A 22803-nucleotide genomic window follows, 5' to 3' on the forward strand; every position below is an offset into this window, starting at 1 on the left:
GCAAATTCAAAAAGGTGTAACCGTTGTCGCTTGTTTTAATCAATTACAAGCGTGAATCGATTTTAAATTAAAATTAAACCGGATTTTCAATGATATCCTCAATAAAAACAAAATTTCTTACGATTCTGTCCACATATATAGCTATGAGCGGGGACTTTAAATAGGGTGTCGTTTGTCCGGGTATACAATTCAATCGGGTGCCGATTGTCCGGGTCGAAAAATTACAGGGCGCCGACTTCCGCGTATGCAAAATACACTGGGTGCCGATTGTCCGGGTGCCGTTTGGCCTACAATCAGTAGTAGTAGTAGTAGTAGAAGTAGTAGTAGTAGTAGTAGTAGTAGTAGTAGTAGTAGTAGTAGTAGTGGTAGTAGTAGAAGTAATAGTAGTGGCGGTGGTGGTGGTGGTGGAAGTGGTAGTGTAATTACTCAGTAGAAACACGGAGTACTGTGCAGTAACATTGTTTCGGTATGAAATAGCGTGCGTATGGCATAACAAGTAACACAACAGTAGCGCCGACCTTCTTCCATATTTTCTTTCGGTGTTAGTGTAAACAAACTTACTTTGTTGCCTGATTATTGCAGCGTTTATAATTAGGTCCAGAAGTTGCGATGTAAAGCAGCCGTGTGCAGTTTGTTGGAATCACAATTAATATTTAGTTGAATGTAACCTGTTGCAAAAAAGCAATGTGTATATTTCAGTAATATTTAGCACAATAATATTATTTATGTTATTTTTAGGAAATATCTGTCACCGATTTATTTTACAAAATGATTTGTAGAATTAGTTTTTCGAAACGCGATTATGTTATGAGAAAAACTGGCTGATTGTTGAGATTCCTGACAACCAATGAAATTATTTGCTACAAAATGGCGGGTGTTTTTATTTGAAGAAAAGTGTCGATATGTGTTTATATAAAATTCTTGTGTTTATAATGTATTTTAAAGAAGTGCTGACTATTTGTTTAACTTCTTTTACGATGAAAGTAAGGTTAATGTCGATTTAGCGAAGGAAACGTCTTCTGTTCGTTGAGATAAGGTAAACTAGGTTACTGGTTTAGTATGTAAATTCGGACAGTACGTAAGTCGGACACACGTAATAACTCACTCAATTCCGATGAAATTTGACAATTTTTGGTGAAAAGGCGAGTACATTCATTGATACATTTTTAATGGTGTTGCATCATTTAAGCGCTTTATTTGCATGTGTCCGACTTTATAATTTTAGAACAGGAAATCCACAGTTTTTTTTTAATGGAAATGCTCATCAAGTGTCCAATGTTTATTACTCGACTACTCGTAGGGTGAATCCGTGAAAAGTCGGACAGTTGACAGTAAAACACATAATAAACTATCCAATTACAGACTTGAAATCCCCAGTAACACGCATTTAGCGACACATAGCCATTCACTTTGAAAAAATACATTTGTACAGTATGTACATGGACACCGTTTACGTTAACACAAAATCAATGATGTACTGGTACTTTTTGTTCTTTTTAGAGCACACATGGCTGTTTTCTAGTAAGAGTAGGCTAATTTATTGCCATTTTTGTCATTTGGTAGTGGAAACTTCAAGTGTGTATACAAATGACTGTAGTTTACCATCCCTTTAAATTATCTTAGAGGATATTACCTTGTAGTTTACAATTTGAGTCATTGTTTTTCTCATGGCCTTTGATTGAAGTGGCACATTTTATAGTCTTTAAATTGGCGCACAGTTCATTTCTGCAATCTGCGATTGCATTCTGCAGTTTAATTATTTAGCCAGGGCTCAACACTAACAGTGGTCTGTTGACCCGGGGTCAGTAAAAAATAGGGAGGACCAGTGAAACTAGAAATTTGGTTGATCCGTCGGACCAGTTAAAAATCCTGGCCGGCTTATTGTGAAATACTGGTGGAAAGCCGTTTTCATTAATAAAACAACTTTATTTGTTCATAATAAACCGATAATTTCATCATATTTTTTGGGCCTACTCGAGACTGGGATGAAAAATAGCAACATATTGGAAATTCCAATTTTCCTAGATGCCCGAATGACAAAAACCTGTTGTCGGATCAAAAAATCGATTTGCATTCCGCAAATGTCTCTGGACTTCGCCGTGATCGATACAAAATTCAAAGCGTTTGGATTGAGAAATTAACAAAATGGTATTTATTATTTTGAAAAAGCAGCAATCAGTCTTCGAAATTAGCACACGCCTTGCCCGTGGCCAGTAAAATTACTGCCGGGCACATACAAAAATTCACGTTTGTGGCCCGCCGGGCATGTAAATTATTGAAGCCGATTGACAGTTTATAAAAAAAATCGTAAGCGGTTCTTGATATTTGCAGATCTATTTTTCAATTTTGCGAACAAACACCTTGCCGTAAGTTGTAAAACAATGAAATTCGATTGGTTTAACAACACGCACCTGCTTGCACACGTCATCGTTGTTGTTTTTGACCGATGCAGTTCGGTCACATTCGGTTCTTATCGACGGTTTCTCTAGACATTAATCGAGAAGATGCTTTTTGAATCGATCATTTCAATCAAGTAATACGCTTCCGTTTTTGTCAATGTAAACAAAAAATTAATGTCATTGTCGACATAGAGGCTATGCAGTATCTTAGGTATGTTGATGGGGCTAAACCCGATAAAGCACTTCCAAAATAGAAAATTGACAATGATTTGAGAAAAAGGAAGCCAAGAAAGGATACGAGGACACCAGAGAACGCTCTTTTCAAGAGCACTGGTGTAACGATCGACCGTCTTAATTTTAGTGACTGATTAGATGTAATTGTATTCACTACGATTGAAACAAATGTTCTGCTTTACTATGTGTAGCATGTAAGTGTTAAAATGTTTTGATTTGTTATAATTTTGGTTAAAAAAGTTTGGGCATGTAAAAAATATGTTGGGCATGTAAAAATTCTTAAGTTACTGGCCCGACTGGCATGTAACTTTTCAAAGCTTATTTCGAAGACTGAGCAATAATCAGCATGTATTGATCTTAGTACCATCAGAATATACTTTGTTTACCCTGCAAATTTACACTGGAGAGCGCCGAATAATGTTTTGATATTGCCGGAGAATAAATGTGCGTATTTTCAAGATAACAAATTTTCACGATGTGGAATTTCATTCTGGGGGTGGTTGAACCTGTTACCTCCGCCTAAAAACCCTAAAACTAATGAAGAGAAGCTTGAAGTACAGCAATTTTGAAAAGGACGAGAGATATTTCAGTAGATAGTATAGTTTTCTTTTTATAAATGCACAATACATTGTGGATAGTCCGGAAAGTTAATTGAAATGTAGGTAAAATAACATAGATATTGTCGGACCACTTAAAATCTTGGAGGACCAGTAATTTCTGAAAGCTGGTGGTCCTTTGGGTCAGTAGGTAAAAAAGTAAGTGTCAAGCCCTGATTGCTGTGTGTTCAACGCTAACAAAAACAAGTATGAACTATTTTTCGAAAACCCATGCGCTCGAGTTAGCAAATCGACCAATCATAAAAAAAATTTAAGTTAACATCGCTCAGTGATCTATTTTTAGAAAGGTATAGTGACAAATTGTAAACAGAATAAACTTGCGTCATAAATTAAACATTTTAATTCAAGATTAAAATTTGCCAATTGGCATTTTATTTACAGTTGGCTTTCGGTCAACTACTTACTTTTAAAATGGTTGTTCAATGAAAGGTTTGGTTGCCCGACCATTGGTTTTTATTATCATACAGTTTTTGCCTTGTTAGGCTGAAAGAAGGGTTTATGTCTGGGAGGGTTTTTTTCCGGATACCCAGTAACTTGTAAGGATGGGCAATTGAAATTGTGATTTTATATAATTATATTCCTAACAGGTTGTGCACAGTATTCATTCTTGTAACTTCACAAACAGTCTGCACGCTAACTATAAGCCCGACAGCCCAGGACTGGTTAAATGTTAATCGGGCTACTAGAAATTAATAATTTATATAGTCGGGCTATTGGATTCTGTTTCCAATAAAGCATCATAATTCGGGCTAGTGGTTAAAATATATTACCGTGATGACTGTTCACAAATAATTTATGGTGGAAACAGTTACAATTAAATTTTGTTTTTATTTCAGTGTTTGTGTGCGGTTGTATTCATGCAGCCAGAGCTAATCCAGGTAAACTGGAGTAGCGATGAAGAACTGGTACAAGTAAGGTGGTCAGACTCCGATTCTGGGGACCCAGTGAATTGTTCTATGACCACATTACAAGACATTACAGGATCTGCTGACTGTGCTGTGACAGATAGCGAACAAGTACAGCGCGATGAGGAATATTTAGACATTTGGGATAGTGATGAAAGCTTAATGTTTTTGTCTTCTACAGATTCTGAACATGACATCGAACAGGTTTTAGCTAAGCCGAAAAAGAAAACAGAAAACAAGTACATTCAAAGTAAGTACAGTACAACTTTGAGGGAAATTTTGCCAGGCTTTTTTGAAATTTTAGCATGTGCGTTTGTTTAATAGTGAATTTTGTCAATTTTTTACCAGTTTGGAGCTGTTTCTCAGTAACTATTGCATAGAAGGGGAAAATGTATGCTCACTTTGCGTTGTTTTTTCCCATTGTCAGTGTTGAATTCGACATCTAAGGCTTCCGAAATAGTAATGGGTCAGAAATTGGCATCGCTTAAGTAGTTGTTTTAACTTTTGATTTTGATGATTTTTGTTGCCCTAGTCCCTTAAAATTCAATAATTAATACTATCCCAATAAAAAAACTAATAAAAATATGTTTCAGATTTAGACAAAAATGTGCCATAAACCCACACATTACAACGTTATTGCTAAAACTAATTTAAGGAACTTAAAAAAAATTCTTAGCCTTTCTGTTTACATTCTAAAACACCAGTCTTAATGCTAGAAAATAACCATTTGTTATGCCTTGGTTTTAATATTTGTTTTCAGGTGAGGTAAAGTCAGAAGGAAGAATGAAATTAAAAGCATTGAAGTTTCTTAGTATTAAGACAGCGCTTACCACACCCTGCTATTGTGGAAAACGGTGTATTATGCAGTTGAATATTAATTCTGTCCGTGATATTCGTGAAAAATTCTGGCATAATCCAAAATTGACTAGGATAACACTGCTGAAAGCATCATATGAAAAATCTGAAAAAGTCGGAAAATACAGGTACTTTTCAGTACAGTCTAAAAAACAAGAAATACAATTATGTACAAAAGCATTTTTGGCTGCATTGAGAGTTAACAAGAATACATTAACTACAGTTGCTGATATGTGCATGAATAACAAGGAAGCTCCAACTGGGAAATCCCCACGTAACTGGGACAAGAGCACTCTACTTTTGATTGCTTGGCTGGAGGATTACTTCAGATTTCATGGCGAAAGAATGCCTCACCGAAACGAGATTGTGATGCCATATGGAACAGTGAAAAGTCATATTTATGAACAATACAAAATGGATGTGGAAAATCCAGTGAGCAAAAGCCAGTTCTACAAGAAATGGATTGACAGCTTCCAGTTTGTTAAAACGAAAAAGGTAAAATAATGTGTTTTTTGTGGGTTACAAACAATTTTATGCTGATATGACGTTTTTAAACTACAAAGTCATGTACCTGCGTTAGTTGTAATACATGTAATTTGGCATCGTCAAATTAGAATCTATAGCTATATGTGTTTTTATAACAGCTGTCACATAATGAATCTTGTGTTGAGTATATCCTTTGAATGTCTGCAGCATTTGTTACAAGGTGTAACACCAATATACATGTAACCTTTTTTTTGTCAGTTACTAGATATAATAATATACAGTTGAATCAGATTCTCTCGAGGTCAACGACAAAGGTCAAATATATGGGGGACATAGTGTTTTACAAACACATCTGGTTAAAATTTAAAAATGAAAAAATATGCTACACAATCAAAAACTTAACTATATTACATTAAATATGTTTTAGAATGAGGCACACATGTACAATAGGCGAAAACGCATACATAGAAAGGATATTGCTTCAAAAAATTAACTAGAAAAAGTAGAATTTAAGATTTTCTCTAAAAACTTTCTGGAATGCCAGCCCTGGTGAAAACACCATTTCATTGCCTCTGTATCTTGAAAGAGCCTGGCCTTTCTTAATTCTTTCTCAGCTGTTAACCCTTACAATGCGGGAACCGAATTTTTAAGGCCTTTGCAAACAGTTTGGATCCAGATGAGACGCCACAGAACGTGGCGTCTCATCAGGATCCAAACTGTTTGCTATTCTGATAGTATTCTTTGAAAAAAATCGAAGAAAATGCGAATTTTAGAAATTCAGCAGACGACATTTTAGCAGACGACAAATTTCCCAGCATGCAAAGGGTTAAACTGTTACAGTGTAAAACGACAATTTTCATGGACTTTTCTAAGACTTAAAACCTTCATTGTGATGTATCAGAAAGGATACTCCAAAAAGGCATTGGTAATTTATTTTCAGGAATTTATTTTTGAAATGGGTTGTAAACAACAACAAAAATGAATCAGTTATCTGGAGCTGTGTAACATAAGCAGTGATCGATGTATGTTTCAGACCAACAGCTTCAGCAAATGTACAACTTGTGTGACATTAGAAAGGCTAATGAGCAAAACCACCTCTTTCGAGATGCGTGCTTTCTACAAGAAAAAGAAAGAAGAGCATAATATTCGTCAAATGTAATTTATGTATTTTCATTTCTTTTATTTTTCATTTAATTTTGTAACCAAATCTTTAATGAATTACTCCCTTACAAACATGGTAAGAAGCATTTCTAAAGTTCAGAATGCAAATCAGACTGTGTATTATTAGGGGAAAGATTAATGACCAGAAAAATTTACTGGGTGCTGCTAGATTGAAAATTATAAAAAGGTTCACGGTGAAAATTTTGGACTAACATTGACAATTTCTTGCAGGGTGCAGCATCCTCCAATTTTGCTCTATATCTTTCCCTAAGGCTTATTTTATATAACCACTGGTAATTAGTAAAATTTATTCAGTTAATCAAGCTCATTGACTTTTATCTTAAATTGAAAGGACCTTTAAGCCCCATTAATCCTACATATGTATTGATATCCCAAATTCACCTTTACTTATTGAACATAAATATGTAGTTTTATAAATGTTTTTAAACATTCAAAGTGAAATAGGTAGAAAGGTGCTATATCCTGCATATTTTTGTTTCCTGCATACTGCCCATTAATGATGGTAAACAAAGAAATGATATACATCTTTCAAATTTAATTTAATTTTGCCTATTAAATGTTTGATGTCAAAAGAAACAGATGCACTTAAAACTATTAACTATTTGCAACTTCAAAGCTCTTATTTAATGATATCCAGGTTAGAAAGGAAGTACTATTACAACAAAAAAGACCAGGCACAACGCAATCCAAGCCAGCACATGTCCATAATTATCGATGGTATGGATCAAGGTTGGTATTTAAAGTGTCCATACACTTTAATTTTGACAGGAGCAGTTTGAAAATCCTAACTAGTCATAAAACATATTCCCAAGTTCCAGTGTTCTGCCTTTGACGGGGCCTTGTTACAATGGCAAAAACAATTATTTGTCCTGACCCGATTTCTAAAAATAGGTCACCATAATAAGGATTTCTAAACATTACAATGAATGAATTTTTTGTTGAATGTGTAAACTGTAACAGAACAAAATCTTTCATTTTGTATTATGCCATTATAAAAAATAATTCCCATTATTTTGAAGAAAAAGCCTTTAACTATAGGCTATATAGAGTTTTAAATGTGCATTTCTTTCTCCATGCATATATACATGTTAACCTTTTCCATAATTATATATATATATATATATATGTCATAGAGGATATTTGTTGGATTCCGTGTAAGATTGCATTATATTTCATGAGTGGTCACCGAAACAATATTTTCACAAGTGAAAATAACGAGTTTCTGTTACAACCCATGAAATATATATTACGATCTTACACTTTGAAATATATAGTATTATGATTTGTCATTAGTAAATCATGTTGTTGTTCTCTTGTTTTTTTTTACGCTCTTTCACTGAAAAGCATGAAATACTGTAATTAATTTAATTTCCTGTCCAGACTTTTTTACTACATCCACAGTTGCACACAGGATACAATGGTACCAAAAAGGAAAGCTTTACATAATATGTGATTTAATTTTTTATATAACAAACATACAAACAGTTGTTTTTTAAATTTTTATTGCATAAATCTATTCTCTATTTTGTACAGCAAAGACCAATTTGCCACATTTTGCTGGGAGGAACCCAAAGGTAGGATAAAGGAGGTTTTGTGCCTTCGGTGGTAATCTTTTTTGGCTCACACCTGTGTGTCGTACTCTGTGTGTCTTAAGCTTTCAATTTTCTTTACAGAATGTTACCCATAAAAAGGGCATATAAACAGTTTGTATGGTATATTTTTTTCTGAAATAAATGTTTATCCTATTACCAAACGAAAACCAATAGTATAACAAGTGATCGTATGAATATGAGCTGTGAACTATAAATATTTTTAGACTATGGTTTCCAATCTTTATTTTTGGAACAATATATATTTCAATGTGATGTCATAGCAAATGATTATGTTTGAAGTAAACAAATACTATAAGCAAAATTGGGACACCAGCGTTATTTTTTAGAATTAAGTATTTTTACTCTTTTTGAACGATAAACACCACAAAATAATGGGATAAATAGAATATCATGTGAGTGTTGGAAAGAGATCAAGTTTATCATGCTCGGCTCAAAAATTTTGTAGCACTCTGAAAGTCTAGCACTACATGTTTCTCATCCTATAAACTTGATCTCTATCCGACAGTTACATAATATTCTATATATACATTAAAAAGCATTTATTTAATGAGTTCCTAAAATACATATCTTGCCATTCAACCATTGATGCAAAATTTATTAATTTATATTTAAAGTTGTCTCTAGGACACTTGCGGCGCTTAAAAAAACAAAAAATAGTGAATAGTTGTTACTTAGTATTATATTGTGGTGGTACGCTAGCAAATTTTGTTAAGTTCAGGTCAAGAATTATGAGTTTGATTGAAACTAAAGGCTTTTTATTTGGCAGGTGATAACAATTAATCAAATATGCTTGTTAAGTTTTAGGAGACGAAATACACAAACAAGATTCAGTATTTTGTTTGTTTTTGATTTCCAAATTTAAATGATGTATTGTGCAAGATTTTGTAACTGTTATGTGAAAAATTACAGAATCTGCATGCAGTGGATCTTCTGCATACTCATGTCACTGGAGTGCTAAGTCACGGGCATGGAGGGTTTCATGCCTATGTGGACATTAATGAATATCCTCATGATCCCAACTTGACAATCAACATCATACTTAAAGAGCTACTACGTCAAGCCAAGGCAAATGTGAGTAATGTTTGTGCACATGTTATCTTACATAATTATACTTGGAAGACAAAAATTGTAAGCAGGCCATTCAAGCACCTACATTTCTGAAAATAACCAAAGCCCTTGACACTAATGAAATACCACATGATGGCTTTTTTGGTAAAGATGGTGATAGTACAGTCAGTATTTTCAGGGGTCTCAATCTCTGGTTTTTGGGGTTTAAATAAGGCCATATTTCCCCAGCAAAAAGTATACAGTTCCCCCATTTCAGATAAAAATGCAAGACAATTGAATGCCCTAGACCCAGAATTGTCAAGTTCAAGTTCAAAATGTTTCAAACTAAATAAAATTGATAGATAAGTGTTAACTGTTAATAGATTGTAGTAAAAAGGACAAATTAAGTGATTAAAACAAATATTGTAATGTTTCTTATGTTTTGGTTGAAATTCTCCTATGGAAAATGATGCCTGATTTCGCCCGCCTCGGTGTTCCCCCAAACCAGAGTGAGACCCCTGGTTTTATGAATTTGTATAGAGGATTATAAATTCTTGCTTAGGTTGGTTAATAGGATAGATAACATCAGAATACGAGTCATACAAAAAGCATTAGTATGATAACACATTTTCGCCAGACTAGCTATATTTGTGTATGATCATGTGATATAAACACTGACCATCTTACTTTTATTGTTTTCCCTATGTTGTAGTTTTACTTGTTGTTTACTCTAGAGAACAACACTATTGTGCAATAATTTTGTGGATGTTTTTATTCCAGAACAACTTCCTGCCTCCAAATTTGTTTATCCAAGCAGACAACTGTTGGAGGGAAAATAAGAACCGTTATGTATTTGCATTTCTGGAATTGTTAGTGGCAGAACAGGTTTTCCATGAGGTGAGTGTTGATTTCAAAGATCACAGTGTCTGTTTTACGACAGTCTTTCTTAAGGATGAGTATTCAAATAATTTCATTTTCATTAACTTGATTATTTGAATATTCATGTGCACTACTTACAATTATTCAACCTCTGTAGCATGATTTAGTAGAAATGCTTATTATGCCCCCCTTCGAAGAAAACGTATTCACACAATGGCTGCTACTACAACTTATAGCCCATATAGGGGGCATGCATGTTTTACAAACAGCCCTTGTTTACCAGGTAATCGATAACGTCGCGGAAACACGTCTATTCAGGGAATCGATAGGGATCGTAAAAGCATGTATCTATCAGGGAAAGGATAGTTACTATAACTAATTAACTTTAGACATGTTATTGTTGCCAACTACTGTGTATCATATATATCACTAAAAACATGATAGTTTTGAATCCTGCAATGTTTGTTTTCAAAATTATGGAATTGCATCTTTTTGGCTTTTATTTCAGGTAACATTTTTGTAGCCTTAACATATAAATTATTTATATTTGATTATTAAATGAATAGTTTTTCTTAGTATTATTCCATCTTGTAGTTTATGCATTTTTTTCAAATAAAATTATGATAAAACTTGGGAAAGGCATTATCTTGTTCAGCCATTGTCGACTTTATTGACTGAAGGTATTTGATTTGTCGGATTTGATAATCATATATTATATTTCAGGTTCATATGTCCTTCCTTATTGTTGGCCACACGCATGAAGACATTGATGCAAAATTTAGTGAGGTGTCCAGGCTGTTAAATACTAAAGATGCTGAATATTTTGATGACTTTTTAAACGTTTTGAAAAATGCAGAGCGTATCACACAATTATTTGATGTTAAGTCATGGATTGAGGGTGATTTGAACAAAGCTGACCACATCACCCAACCTTTGCACTTTAAATTTGTTTCTGTGGACGGTGGTGTAAAAGTGTTTTATAAAGGGGTTCAATCTCAGCCGTGGTCAGCCCTTAATGGGAACTTTTTGAATAAAGCCCCAAGTGGAAAGCCAGAAATATTGAAGCCAAATTTTAGTAAAATTGAAATAGATAAAAATGTTAAACAAATTAAAGCTCTGAAACTAATTTTCAAAAAGCAGGATAGTACACAAAAGTGGCTAGACTTTTACGAATCGCTCAATTCCAACATGGACAGTTTAGATTCTGGAGTACCGGTATTTCCTTTAACACTGCTACCAAGACAACCTATAAGGCAGTCCTTTCCACCAGGACAAGGAATGGTTCCTGAAGTTCGTGAACTGATTGAAAAGGAAAACAGACAGCCATTGGTGAGCTTTTTCTACAGTAAGGTCATATATTGTTAGCTAACCTGAGCTCACCGTACTCAGGGTATAAATTTCCCCCCCAACTGATTTGATAATCATCCATATTGCATTTCTAGCATATAGTATATACTCTGAGAATATACATGTTGAGTTTGTAAATCTTAATCAACCACTCGGCTAATCTTAATGAAACTTGGCAGGAATGTTCTTTGCATAACTCATATTACCATGGAAATGGATAGGTTTCCTTATATGTATATAGTAACATCTAGAGCTTAGAGCTCTAATATTTGGCATGAAACATCATATGATGAACCTAAACAGTAAACAAGAATGTTAAAATTATGCCTCTTGGGTCGGAATTTGCCCCATACCAGGGGCCAAATGTTTTTTCCTTAAATGTATATAGTGAAAAGTTAAAAAAACTTCTCTTAAATATTAAAACTAAAGCTTTGATATTTGACATTAAACATCGTCTGGAATACCTCTACCAATATTGTTCAAATTATGCCTTTAAGGGTAAAAATTGGCCCAACCCTGAAGGCAAATATGTTTTCCTATATGTATATTGTAAAAACTTCTTCCCTGAAACCACAATGCCAAGAGCTTGGATATTTGCTTTCAAACATGGGCTGATGGACCCTTACAATATGTAATTTGTAAAACAGTATGAGATACATGTATAATAATAAAATACAATATTGAGGTGTAATTTGTATAATTCAAGGTACAGATAAAAAAGCGAAAAACTGGAGACGAAGCTTCTGACCTCAGGGTTGCCAAAAAGAAGAGTAAATATATATGATATTTATTATTATCATAAATCTTGAAAATATCATTAAAGTTATCTTTTTACATTCGTTATAGAGTTGAAATTCATTTGTTATGTATTTAGTTTGAATTTGACAGGATCAGGAAGAACAAACTTAAGTTTAAGTATGTTTTACAGTAAAAATGTGACAATAAAATAATTATGAACATTATTTCATAAAAAATTTGTTTCTACTTATCCTAATCAAACCCATCTGTAGAAAATTATTGTGTATTTTTAGTGTACATGTAATCCATATGAAAATATTCCATTGAAACATTTCAGATGATAACACTTCTGGTGGGAAAGGGTTTGGCAAAAGGAAGAGAAGATTTATATATGGTTTGTATATTGCTCTTTTTTTTCTTTGAACATATAATGGTTTTTATAAGAAATAAGTAATAATAGTATTAAAACTGATTAATATTAAAGGGGCCTTTTCACAGATTTTGGCATGTTTTGTAGTTTGTCTTTAAGTGCTTTATATTGATAAATGTAAACACTGGATCTAAAAAGCTCAAGTAAAAAATCAAGAATAAAATTTAAAAAAAAGGAAAAAAAGTAGCCCCCATCAGGGCTCGAACCAGTAACCCCCAGAGTCCTGGAGTAAATGGGATATGGGAATCACGACCGTCCATCTGTCCCAAGGAGCATAAGTTTGTCATTTATAAAGCGAAATTCCTTAAACTTGGTACAAAAGATCCTCATCATTAGACTGTGTATGCTTAAATACCAGTTCCCTACCTCCAAGGTCAATGTCACTATTATAGGTCAAATGTCTATATATAGTACAATGCTGCATCCTGTTTGTGTCCAGAGCATAACTTAGTCATGTATTGAGTGAATTTTATTAAACTTGGCACAAATATTTTCAATCGTGTGTCGCTCTTTCTGTTGCCTAAATCTAGTGGAAGACAAGGTAAAGGTTAACTTTCATCCATTTTTTTAAAAACGGAATTCCCATGCCTTGAAGGAACACAACTTGAATGATATTTTCTCGCAAAATAAACTCGATACTGCAACTAGTGTTCTACAGATATTAAAGCATTAATTAAGCCTTTATATGTTTTGTTAACATTTCTTGTATTCTCACGTTTTCAGCTTTTCAAGGTTTAAAAATGCATTTTGTTTGAAGTATTGTTGAGTAGCCTATTAGGCATTTAAAATAAAAATAAATTATTCTACAGCTTGATTTTCAGTACGTTACAGGACGGCATATAGTGATTGCACTGTCCGTCCGTTCATATGTCTGTCCGTCACACTTGCGTTAAAGTGATATTATGGGCATCTAACAGTTAATAGGTGTCTATCGCAACCGTTGTTTATTTTTGGTGTTTTCACTTCATATATACTTAGATTTGTTAATGCAGCATCAACATGCTAAAACAATATCCCTGAAAGAGAAAAATAATGCATTTGAATTAAATTGAATATAAACTGTACTTTCGTTTGACAACTGGTCATGCTTGTACGATGTGTACCTAAATTTAGTTTTAGTGCAGATTCGTTCATACGACACAAAGACACAATTTTGTTTTACGGATGGCTTACAGGACTGGGTGAGTCACGTAAGATATCGAATATAAAATATATTTTTAATAACAACTGGTAGCAAGATGAGTTGCAGATAATTGGTCAGTAACTTCATTTTAAGTAACTTGTTTGACCTGTTAATTCTTTTCAGCTCAATTCAACAGTGAAAAATGCCCATAATATCGCTTAAAGGTTTCGAAAAATGCTCATAACTTGTATGTCGCTTCAGATGTAACCTTTATAATTGGTATGCATTTGTATATGGACAAGGCCTTTCCATACGCACACAAATTTTGACCCCTTTGACCTTGACATTAAACTTAGGGTCCGCTTTTAGGTTCAAACTCTGCCTTTAGGTTTTGAAAAAGCGTTTTTTGGGGGCATATGTCTGATGGAGAAAGCTCTTGTTTTTGTTTGGCATTGATATGTGGTTTGTTTATTTAAGACACAACACTGTGCAGATCACGACTGGTCATGATTACAGATGAAGAAAGGAAGAAACATCTGTGGATAAAATTCTTGATGGACCTGTATACTTCATTTATGCAGTATATGCACATCTTGTTGCTCATTTTGTATGTGTTCTGCTGCCTTTTTGAAGGATATATTTTGTTTATTTTAAGGTTATTGCAAGAACTTCTGCGTCAATCTTTACTAGAACACATGGGTTTATTCCAACCCAGAGTTTCATTTTATGGTGAAATTGGATCAGTCAATTAAATTTGTTTTAGCAAATATACGTCTCTGGTGGGCAAAAATAAGACACTATTATTGAGGTGTAGTGTTTAACAATTTGTATCCAGTCAAATGTTCCTTATTTCGCCAGTTGTCTTTATAATCCCCCGAAAGTATTGAGTGAGATGTCCTTTATAAGCTATTGTAACTGTACATTTGTTCATGTGCATTTTTCTACCAATTTTCGATTTCGGTTTAGAAATGCTTTGTATGAACTTGTCTTCACATAAAAATGCTTTATTATGTCCCCCTTCGAAGAAGAGGGGTATATTGTTTTGCTCATGTCGGTCCGTATGTCCGTCTGTCCACCAGATGGTTTCCAGATGATAACTCAAGAACACTTAGGCCTAGGATCATGAAACTTCATAGGTACATTGATCATGACTCACAGATGACCCCTATTGATTTTGAGGTCACTAGGTCAAAGGTCAAGGTCACGGTGACCCGAAATAGTAAAATGGTTTCCGGATGATAACTCAAGAAGGCTTATGCCAAGGATCATGAAACTTCATAGGTACATTGATCATGACTCGCAGATGACCGCTATTGATTTTCAGGTCACTAGGTCAAAGGTCAAGGTCATGGTGACCCGAAATAGTAAAATGGTTTCCGGATGATTACTCAAGAACTCTTATGCCTAGGATCATGAAACTTCATAGGTACATTGATCACGACTCGCAGATGACACCTATTGATTTTCAGGTCACTAGGTCAAATGTCAAGGTCACGGTGACCCGAAACAGTAAAATGGTTTCCGAATGATAACTCAAGAACGCTTATGCATAGGATCATGAAACTTCATAGGTAAATTGATCATGAATCGCAGATGACCCTATTAATTTTCAGGTCACAAGGTCAAGGTCAGGTGACTTGAAACCGCAAAATGGTTTCCGGACGATAACTCAAGAATGCTTACACCTAGGATCATGAAAATTCATAGGTTCATTGATCATGACTGGCAGATAACCCCTAATAATTTTCAGGTCACTAGGTCAAGGTCACAGTGAGTCGAAACAGTAAAATGGTTTCCTGATGATAAATCAAGAATAATTAGGCCTAGGATCCTGAAACTTTATAGGTACATTGATCATGACTAGCAGATGACCCCTATCGATTTTCAGGTTACTAGGTCAAGGTCACAGTGACAAAAACTAATTCACACTTTGGCTGCCACTTCAACTGACAGCCCAAAAGGGGGGCATGCATGTTTTACAAACAGCCCTTGTTAAAATAGATTTTGTGAATTTGTGATTGCTAATGTTTAATTTTTATGTCTCCGAAGGAGGGCATATAGTGATCGGACTGTACGTCTTTCCGTCACACTTTGCGTTTAGGTTTCGCGTTTAGGTTTCAAAAAATGCTCATAAATTCTATGCCCCTTCACATAGCAACTTGATATTTGGTATGCATGTGTATCTCATTGAGCTGCACATTTTGAGTGGTGAAAGGTCAAGGTCATCCTTCAAGGTCAAAGGTAAAAAAAACATGTATCAACGCAGCGCAGTAGGGGGACAGTGTGTTTCTGACAAACACATCTCTTGTTTTATGTTCTATAATATGTTTGTATGTCAGGAGAAACAATAAAGTTTTGTTTTTACAATACATACTAAACTTGTGGCAGAATTGTTTAGTAATGAAAATACAAATTGCAGCAATTGCATCTGTTAAAGAACTTTGAATGGTTATAATTGATGTAAAGATTGTTTTATTGAAATATTTCATTTTTAAAATGACTTCACATGTTGAAAAACATGTTATGTATTTTTTATAAAAAAATTAATTAATTTTAGTTAGTCATAAAAAAATATTGAATCATTCACACTCTTTTATAAATGTTCTGACCTACTGACTGGTGGATTGCGAACATAATGGTATACCTTTGTGTGTGTTTGTATTTATTATTACATGTTTTATAATTAAAAAATAAATTAAGAATTATACATTTAAAAGTCGTTTACCTTCCATTTTTTTCAGTGTGATTTTTTCTGTGTGATTATGCATATCTGGAAGTGTGTACCGCTGGCTTAACATTTTCAAAGAATTTATCTCTCTATGTTATTATGAACTTTAGGGAGTTTGTACCGCCGGCGTAACATTTTCAAAGAATTATCTGTCTGTGTGATTATGAACCTTAGGGAGTTTGTACCGCCAGCGTAACATTAAGAAATATCTGTCTGTGATTATGCATAGTTTGTACCGCCGGCGTAACATTTTGTCATTGTAGAGTTTGTACCGCCAGCGTAACATTTTCAAAGAAATATCTGTCTGTGATAATGCATAGTTTGTACCGCCGGCGTAACATTTTGTCATTGTAGAGTAACATTTTCAAATATCTGTCTGTGTGATTATGAACCTTAGGGAGTTTGTACCGCCGGCGTAACATTTTCAAAGAATTATCTGTCTGTGTGATTATGAACCTTAGGGAGTTTGTACCGCTGGCGTAACATTTTCAAAGAATTATCTGTCTGTGTGATTATGAACCTAAGGGAATTTGTACCGCCGGCGTAACATTTAGAATTATCTGTTTGTGTAATTATGAACCTTAGGGAGTTTGTAACGCCGGTGTAACATTAAGAAATATCTGACTGTGATAATGCATAGTTTGTACCGCCGGCGTAACATTTTGTCATTGTAGAGTAACATTTTCAAATATCTGTCTGTGTGATTATGAACCTTAGGGAGTTTGTACCGCCGGCGTAACATTTTCCAAGAATTATCTGTCTGTGTGATTATGAACCTAAGGGAATTTGTACCGCCGGCATAACATTTAGAATTATCTGTCTGTGTGATTATGAACCTTAGGGAGTTTGTACCGCCGGCGTAACATTAAGAAATGTCTGTCTGTGATTATGCATAGTTTGTACCGCCGGCGTAACATTTTGTCATTGTAGAGTTTGTACGGCCGGCGTAACATTTTCAAGAATTATTTTGTCATTGATTCTGAGAGTTTGTACCGCAGGTGTATTAAATTGTGATTATGATCCTCTGAGAGTTTGTACCGCCATTGTAACATTTTCAGTAAATTTTTCTGTTGAAGGATTATGAACCTGAGTTTGTACCACTAGCATAACATTTTTTTAAAGCATTTGGGATGGTTGTACCGCCAGTGTATAGAATGAACCTTTGGGAGTTTGTACCGCCAGCGTAAATAGTAAGAGAGTTTGTACCGCCAGCGTACCATTTTTTGTTTAATTTTAAAGTGGAATGAATGTGATGAACATTTGGGAGTTTGTACCGCCAGCATAACATTTAAGTTAATTATTTGTTGATGTTATAATGAACCATTGGGAGTTTGTACCGCCAGCGTAACATTTTGTTGTTGTAGGGTTGTACTGCCAGCATAACATTTGTATACTTTGTTATAAAAAGTTACAAAAAAATGGGTTTATTTGTAGGAAATATCCTTGAAAAAGGCCATTTTAAAAGGGATTCTGTGGAAAATCCCTTTTTAAAATATACTGCTTTATACGTTATTTGTAGGTTTTATTTGTTGTTCTATACATGTTTTATGTGTTTTGTTATTGTAAGCGAATTACCTAAAGCAAATATACTTGATTTTCGAAATGTTGAAGACAATGCGCATATTTCAAAGAAAACGATGAAATAAGTGTTCGATTATTACAAGTGATTGAATTGTGTTATTAATCAATTCTACAATTTATGATCTATTTTGAACTTGCGGAAGTTAAATATCCAGTTAAATTAAACAAGGTCAATATGGGCAGGTGTTTGCATAAAAACGAACTATATTTCATTCATTAATTCTTTTTATGCAACGCGATATGACTTTAAGTGTGGCCTTCTCATTTATTAAAGCTGCTTCTTCACATACCTTGTGGTACATTCAAATATGGTTATTGTCAAAACGCTAATTTGCAAACCAATGTATTTGACATGCATCAGTAGTAGTCAATTAATCATTTTAAACTTATATAATTGTAATGCAAATAATATCAAATTAAACTATTTTTATGAAAGCTTTCGAAAATGTTCCAAAGCATCTGGTTTTTGTGAAGTTTATTATAAAACATTATTCATTTGTATGTAATTAACGCATTTTTAACAATAGCTGTTGAATATACATGTATATTCATTATGGTATTTAACATACCCACTATATAATAATAATAATATTTTTATTATGTTCGTAAGAACATGATATAAATTTGCTTAATCAATATGATATGAACAAAACAATGAATATACTTCAATATTTTACTTTTAATATATATTACTTTTAATAGGGCTTTTACGTTGAAGCTGCCTGGTCACAGATGGTAAGGCAAATGCAAAGTATGGCGATGGTCTAAACACTTGTGAGCAACCCCAGGAATTTGATTAATAAATTTTAGTAAACTAGGCATCGTTTAATAAGATAAGTATAATACGAATACAATCATATTAACATACTATATTTCAAAATCTTGTTTTTTAATAGCACCTTGTATTTGTGAATTGTAAAATAATTTGTTTCACTGTCGATTTTTTTTTAAACATGTTATCGTAGCTGCTTCGGCGCTACTTTGTTCAATTTTTAATTTTAACTTAACATATACTACTTCAACCAAATTTAATGAACAAAGGCCTCTTTCTGGGCTTTCAAACGATCGCTGTAACGCGCATTGATAAAATAAAATTTCCTTAATTAAATTGTGTATACATGTGAATAGATAAACACACAATGCAGATCTTCTCGTGGTAGTTCAGCATTTTACTTTGCATATAATCGCGCAGTACGTACATTATACAGATTAGAAATTATTCGTTTGACGTAAGTACATATTGCAATATATTTTCATAAACACATTTATATATTGAATTCACGTGTGAATAATCGGTTGACATATATTCACCACCGTTTATTACTTGACCCCTGGATCAAACATTATCTCAATGAAAGTAGAAACTGAACTCGATTTGATAAAACATTTATCCCTTTATTTCATATTTAGTATACATAATAAAGTAAAATCTATCCTCAAGTGGACCGAATCCATTATTACAAAGTTTATGATGATTGGATCTTCACTTGATAACGCAAATTCTTAAAAATGTATGCAGACCTATTAATAACTACATACACTAAAAAAAAATACAATACACTAAAATCTATCAAATATTCGAACATGGCACTCGCTTTATATAAATGCATAAAACAATTGGTAATATAAACGTACTCATTGAGCATCCAGAAAGAAGTACAAAAGCAGATAACGATATAGTAAACATTTATTTCATCATACTTGCATGATTCATACAATGAGGTATTTAAATACGATAGTATCTAAAATGTAATACTGGATTGTTAAAACAAAGCGATAGCTTACGTATATTTGGAGTAAACTGAGTCAGTACTCTTCGTTCGTTATTATAAACCGTAACGTATACATACCGTTCGCATCAAGCGCTTTCGACCATAGGCACATACTTAAAAGCATTTATCACATTCGAAATAAAATTAAGTCGAACCTATATATTTTCGTGTTTCAACTAATTCTTTTACAAGTATTCAAATTATTTCCGGTTGAGAAGGGGTTATTATTACGAAACATATGTGCCCGAAATAGATAGGACATATTCAAGATGTAAGCCTTTGGTTTTTTTTTGTTAAATGCCCATACATGATGAATTTTAAATTCAAAACGTTGGAGATTAGGCCGAATAACAATATTGTTTAAGACAAAAAAACAAAGAGGCTCTGGCATTGTTACCTACCTTTGAATAATATTGCTATAATCCGATCATTTACGCAATAAAGCCCAAACTAAATTTTGAATTATATATTTTTAAGCAATACTCGCGCTGTCACAATCTTAAATAATAAAACCATTTATAAAACGTATGTATGTGTCAACGCTGTTACAGTCAATTTGTTAACAGTTAGTATTAAAGGGACCTTTTCACAGATTTTGGCATGTATTTAAGTTTGTCATTAATTGCCTTATATTGATACATGTAATGATTGGATCTAAAACGCTCCATTAAAAAAAACAAGAATAAAATTAAAACAAGGACAAAAGTAAACCTCAACTGGACTCGAACCACTGACCCCCGGAGTAAAAGTCTATCTGTTAGACCACTCGGCCATCCGTGCGCATACGAGTGGTGTATTGTATACTTTATATAAGCAATCGTCGTAGTATCACACAATATAACGACAACAACAGAACTCCCCAATTTGTTTTCCATCGTTACGCGTTGCAACGCTTTATAATTTTGTGGTTTTTAAATCGTCAAATGATGTATATAATGGATATATTAGAGCATGGTAAATGTTCAGCATTTCCTCCCAAATATCAAAACTACAGCGAACATTAGCGAATATGAAACAATTTTTTTTATGTTTTTTCAATTTACCAAAACGTGATAAGACCCCTTTAATATGTGACAAAAAAGTGTGAAAATTGTTAAGAAAAAAAAATATACACGATGCTATTTTGCATGAGATTAAACTTTTAAGTTAATGTGTTATATCCAATATTTTTTTCCATCAAGCATGAACAAATGAAATAAGTCTGATAAATAAGAGTGTATATAACGCAATTAATAATACTTTACACGTCCGAAACATACACATTCTACCATATTCAAAATTGAATGCATATTTGTGTAACGTCAACATCAACCCTGAAACTTGTTTGTGTGCATTATTGACAGATTTACACCTTTAAATATATTCACATAATCAGTGAACAATAATATGAACCTTTGATGGTATAGTAAATATTGTATATCGTGTCTTGATGTTTGAAAGCAGAGTATCTTCACAATTTCTGTAATTCATATAGTATTTATAAATTAATACACGATACATTCTTAATAAGAATTGAAATTATTTCATGAAAAATCAGCAGGAATATATTAGGAAATACAAATCGTCTGAATTCTTATACAAAAATTATCCAATGAAAATATTGGAAATATAAGAATTCAACACTTCATAAACAAACTAAATCAGTAAATATGTATTTTTGCCAAAAATCGACATATTTGTTTTTACTTTAGACAATTATCAATTGCTTGTAAACTACACGAAAGTAGCCCACTTTAAATGTCGTTTTATCATGTGATGAGAGTTTATTATTTTGTACATTATGGTCTTGTTGTTATATATCTAGCTTGTATATTCCGTTCATTATATATATCAGTCTATGCAATTGAAAGAAACAAGCCAAAACATGTCAAGAGCTGTTAACAAGTGTCATTAAAGCGTGGTAAAGAGTTATTTAACCTAAGACTTATATTAGGAAATATTTTACATGTGCCTCTGATTTCACACTACGAAGAGTTTTTATATGAGCACCAACAACACGTAAAAACGTTCATCATTTAATACGAAAGAAATATGGATTAACGGTTTGTTTGGGAAATCATGTTAACGTTGAAAAAACAACAACAACATTTCAGACATTTACTCTCAGTTATGCTAGGGTTCGTATATGGAAAGTAAAACATTGTATTTAGTTGCGAGAGTTTCCAGACACCCTTATCACTACATATTTTGGTATTCAATAGATGAAATTTGAAGAAAAACCGTCTCTTCTGAAACATTTTGTCGCAGCAATATACGAGTCATGCTTTATAGCACAAAGCGCTAACATGTTGACAGGGTATTGTGTAGTTTGAGCTTCGGTTGTGTTTGCCATGATTCCGAAAGGTATAAACGTATATACGAAACATGTGCACTGTTGTACGCAACTTGAATTCACAGTAAAAACTGGTCAGAAACGAACACCATCATGGAGCTGCTAACAGTAAGTCTGAAATTGTTAGTAAACATTAAATTTCTATACATACATTGTAAAACTTGCTTTAAATGTTAATATTATTATCCTATTATTTAGACGCGCATGATGTTGATGTCATAACTTTCAAATTTTTGTTTAATATTAAGTATATTAATTGTGAAGAGTTATCATTTGTAGAGTAGAAATTGAATAACAAAACCATAAAGATGAAAGATCAAACTAAAAGAATACGACGGCATTATAACCATATACAGTGTAGTTAAAATGCACACCTAGCAGCTACGCATGCTTAGTTCCGAAAATACGTTTTGTGTAAGTGTCGTTGATATATACTTTCGATAAATAATGCGAGCAATAACTAAGAGTAAATGATTGTCTTCGTTGTCTTACGGGGTATTAAACTTTCACAACTGAAAATGCTTCGAAGTGAACG

The 22803-nt window shown here is 33.4% G+C and overlaps 1 protein-coding gene across 3 annotated transcripts; it reads left to right on the plus strand.

The window, feature by feature from the left end:
• Positions 1–661: 661 nt before the first annotated feature.
• On the plus strand, positions 662–17123 carry LOC127857888 (uncharacterized). 3 transcript variants are annotated; one of them, XM_052394607.1, is made up of 12 exons: positions 662–1036; positions 4087–4405; positions 4916–5505; positions 6530–6651; positions 7316–7407; positions 8212–8252; positions 9201–9362; positions 10119–10235; positions 10941–11546; positions 12271–12334; positions 12640–12696; positions 14333–17123. In XM_052394607.1, the coding sequence occupies exons 2-12, from the start codon at positions 4108–4110 to the stop codon at positions 14605–14607; spliced, it is 2424 nt and encodes an 807-aa protein (XP_052250567.1). In that variant the 5' UTR covers positions 662–1036; positions 4087–4107; the 3' UTR covers positions 14608–17123. The 3 variants fall into 3 exon arrangements, with proteins under 3 accessions (XP_052250567.1, XP_052250568.1, XP_052250566.1); XM_052394608.1 differs by having other exon boundaries at positions 667–1036; positions 4337–4405; XM_052394606.1 differs by lacking the exon at positions 662–1036 and adding an exon at positions 1061–2148.
• The last annotated feature ends 5680 nt before the right edge of the window (positions 17124–22803 follow it).

This window comes from Dreissena polymorpha, chromosome 14 (assembly GCF_020536995.1).
Source record: "Dreissena polymorpha isolate Duluth1 chromosome 14, UMN_Dpol_1.0, whole genome shotgun sequence".
NCBI lineage: Eukaryota > Metazoa > Mollusca > Bivalvia > Myida > Dreissenidae > Dreissena > Dreissena polymorpha.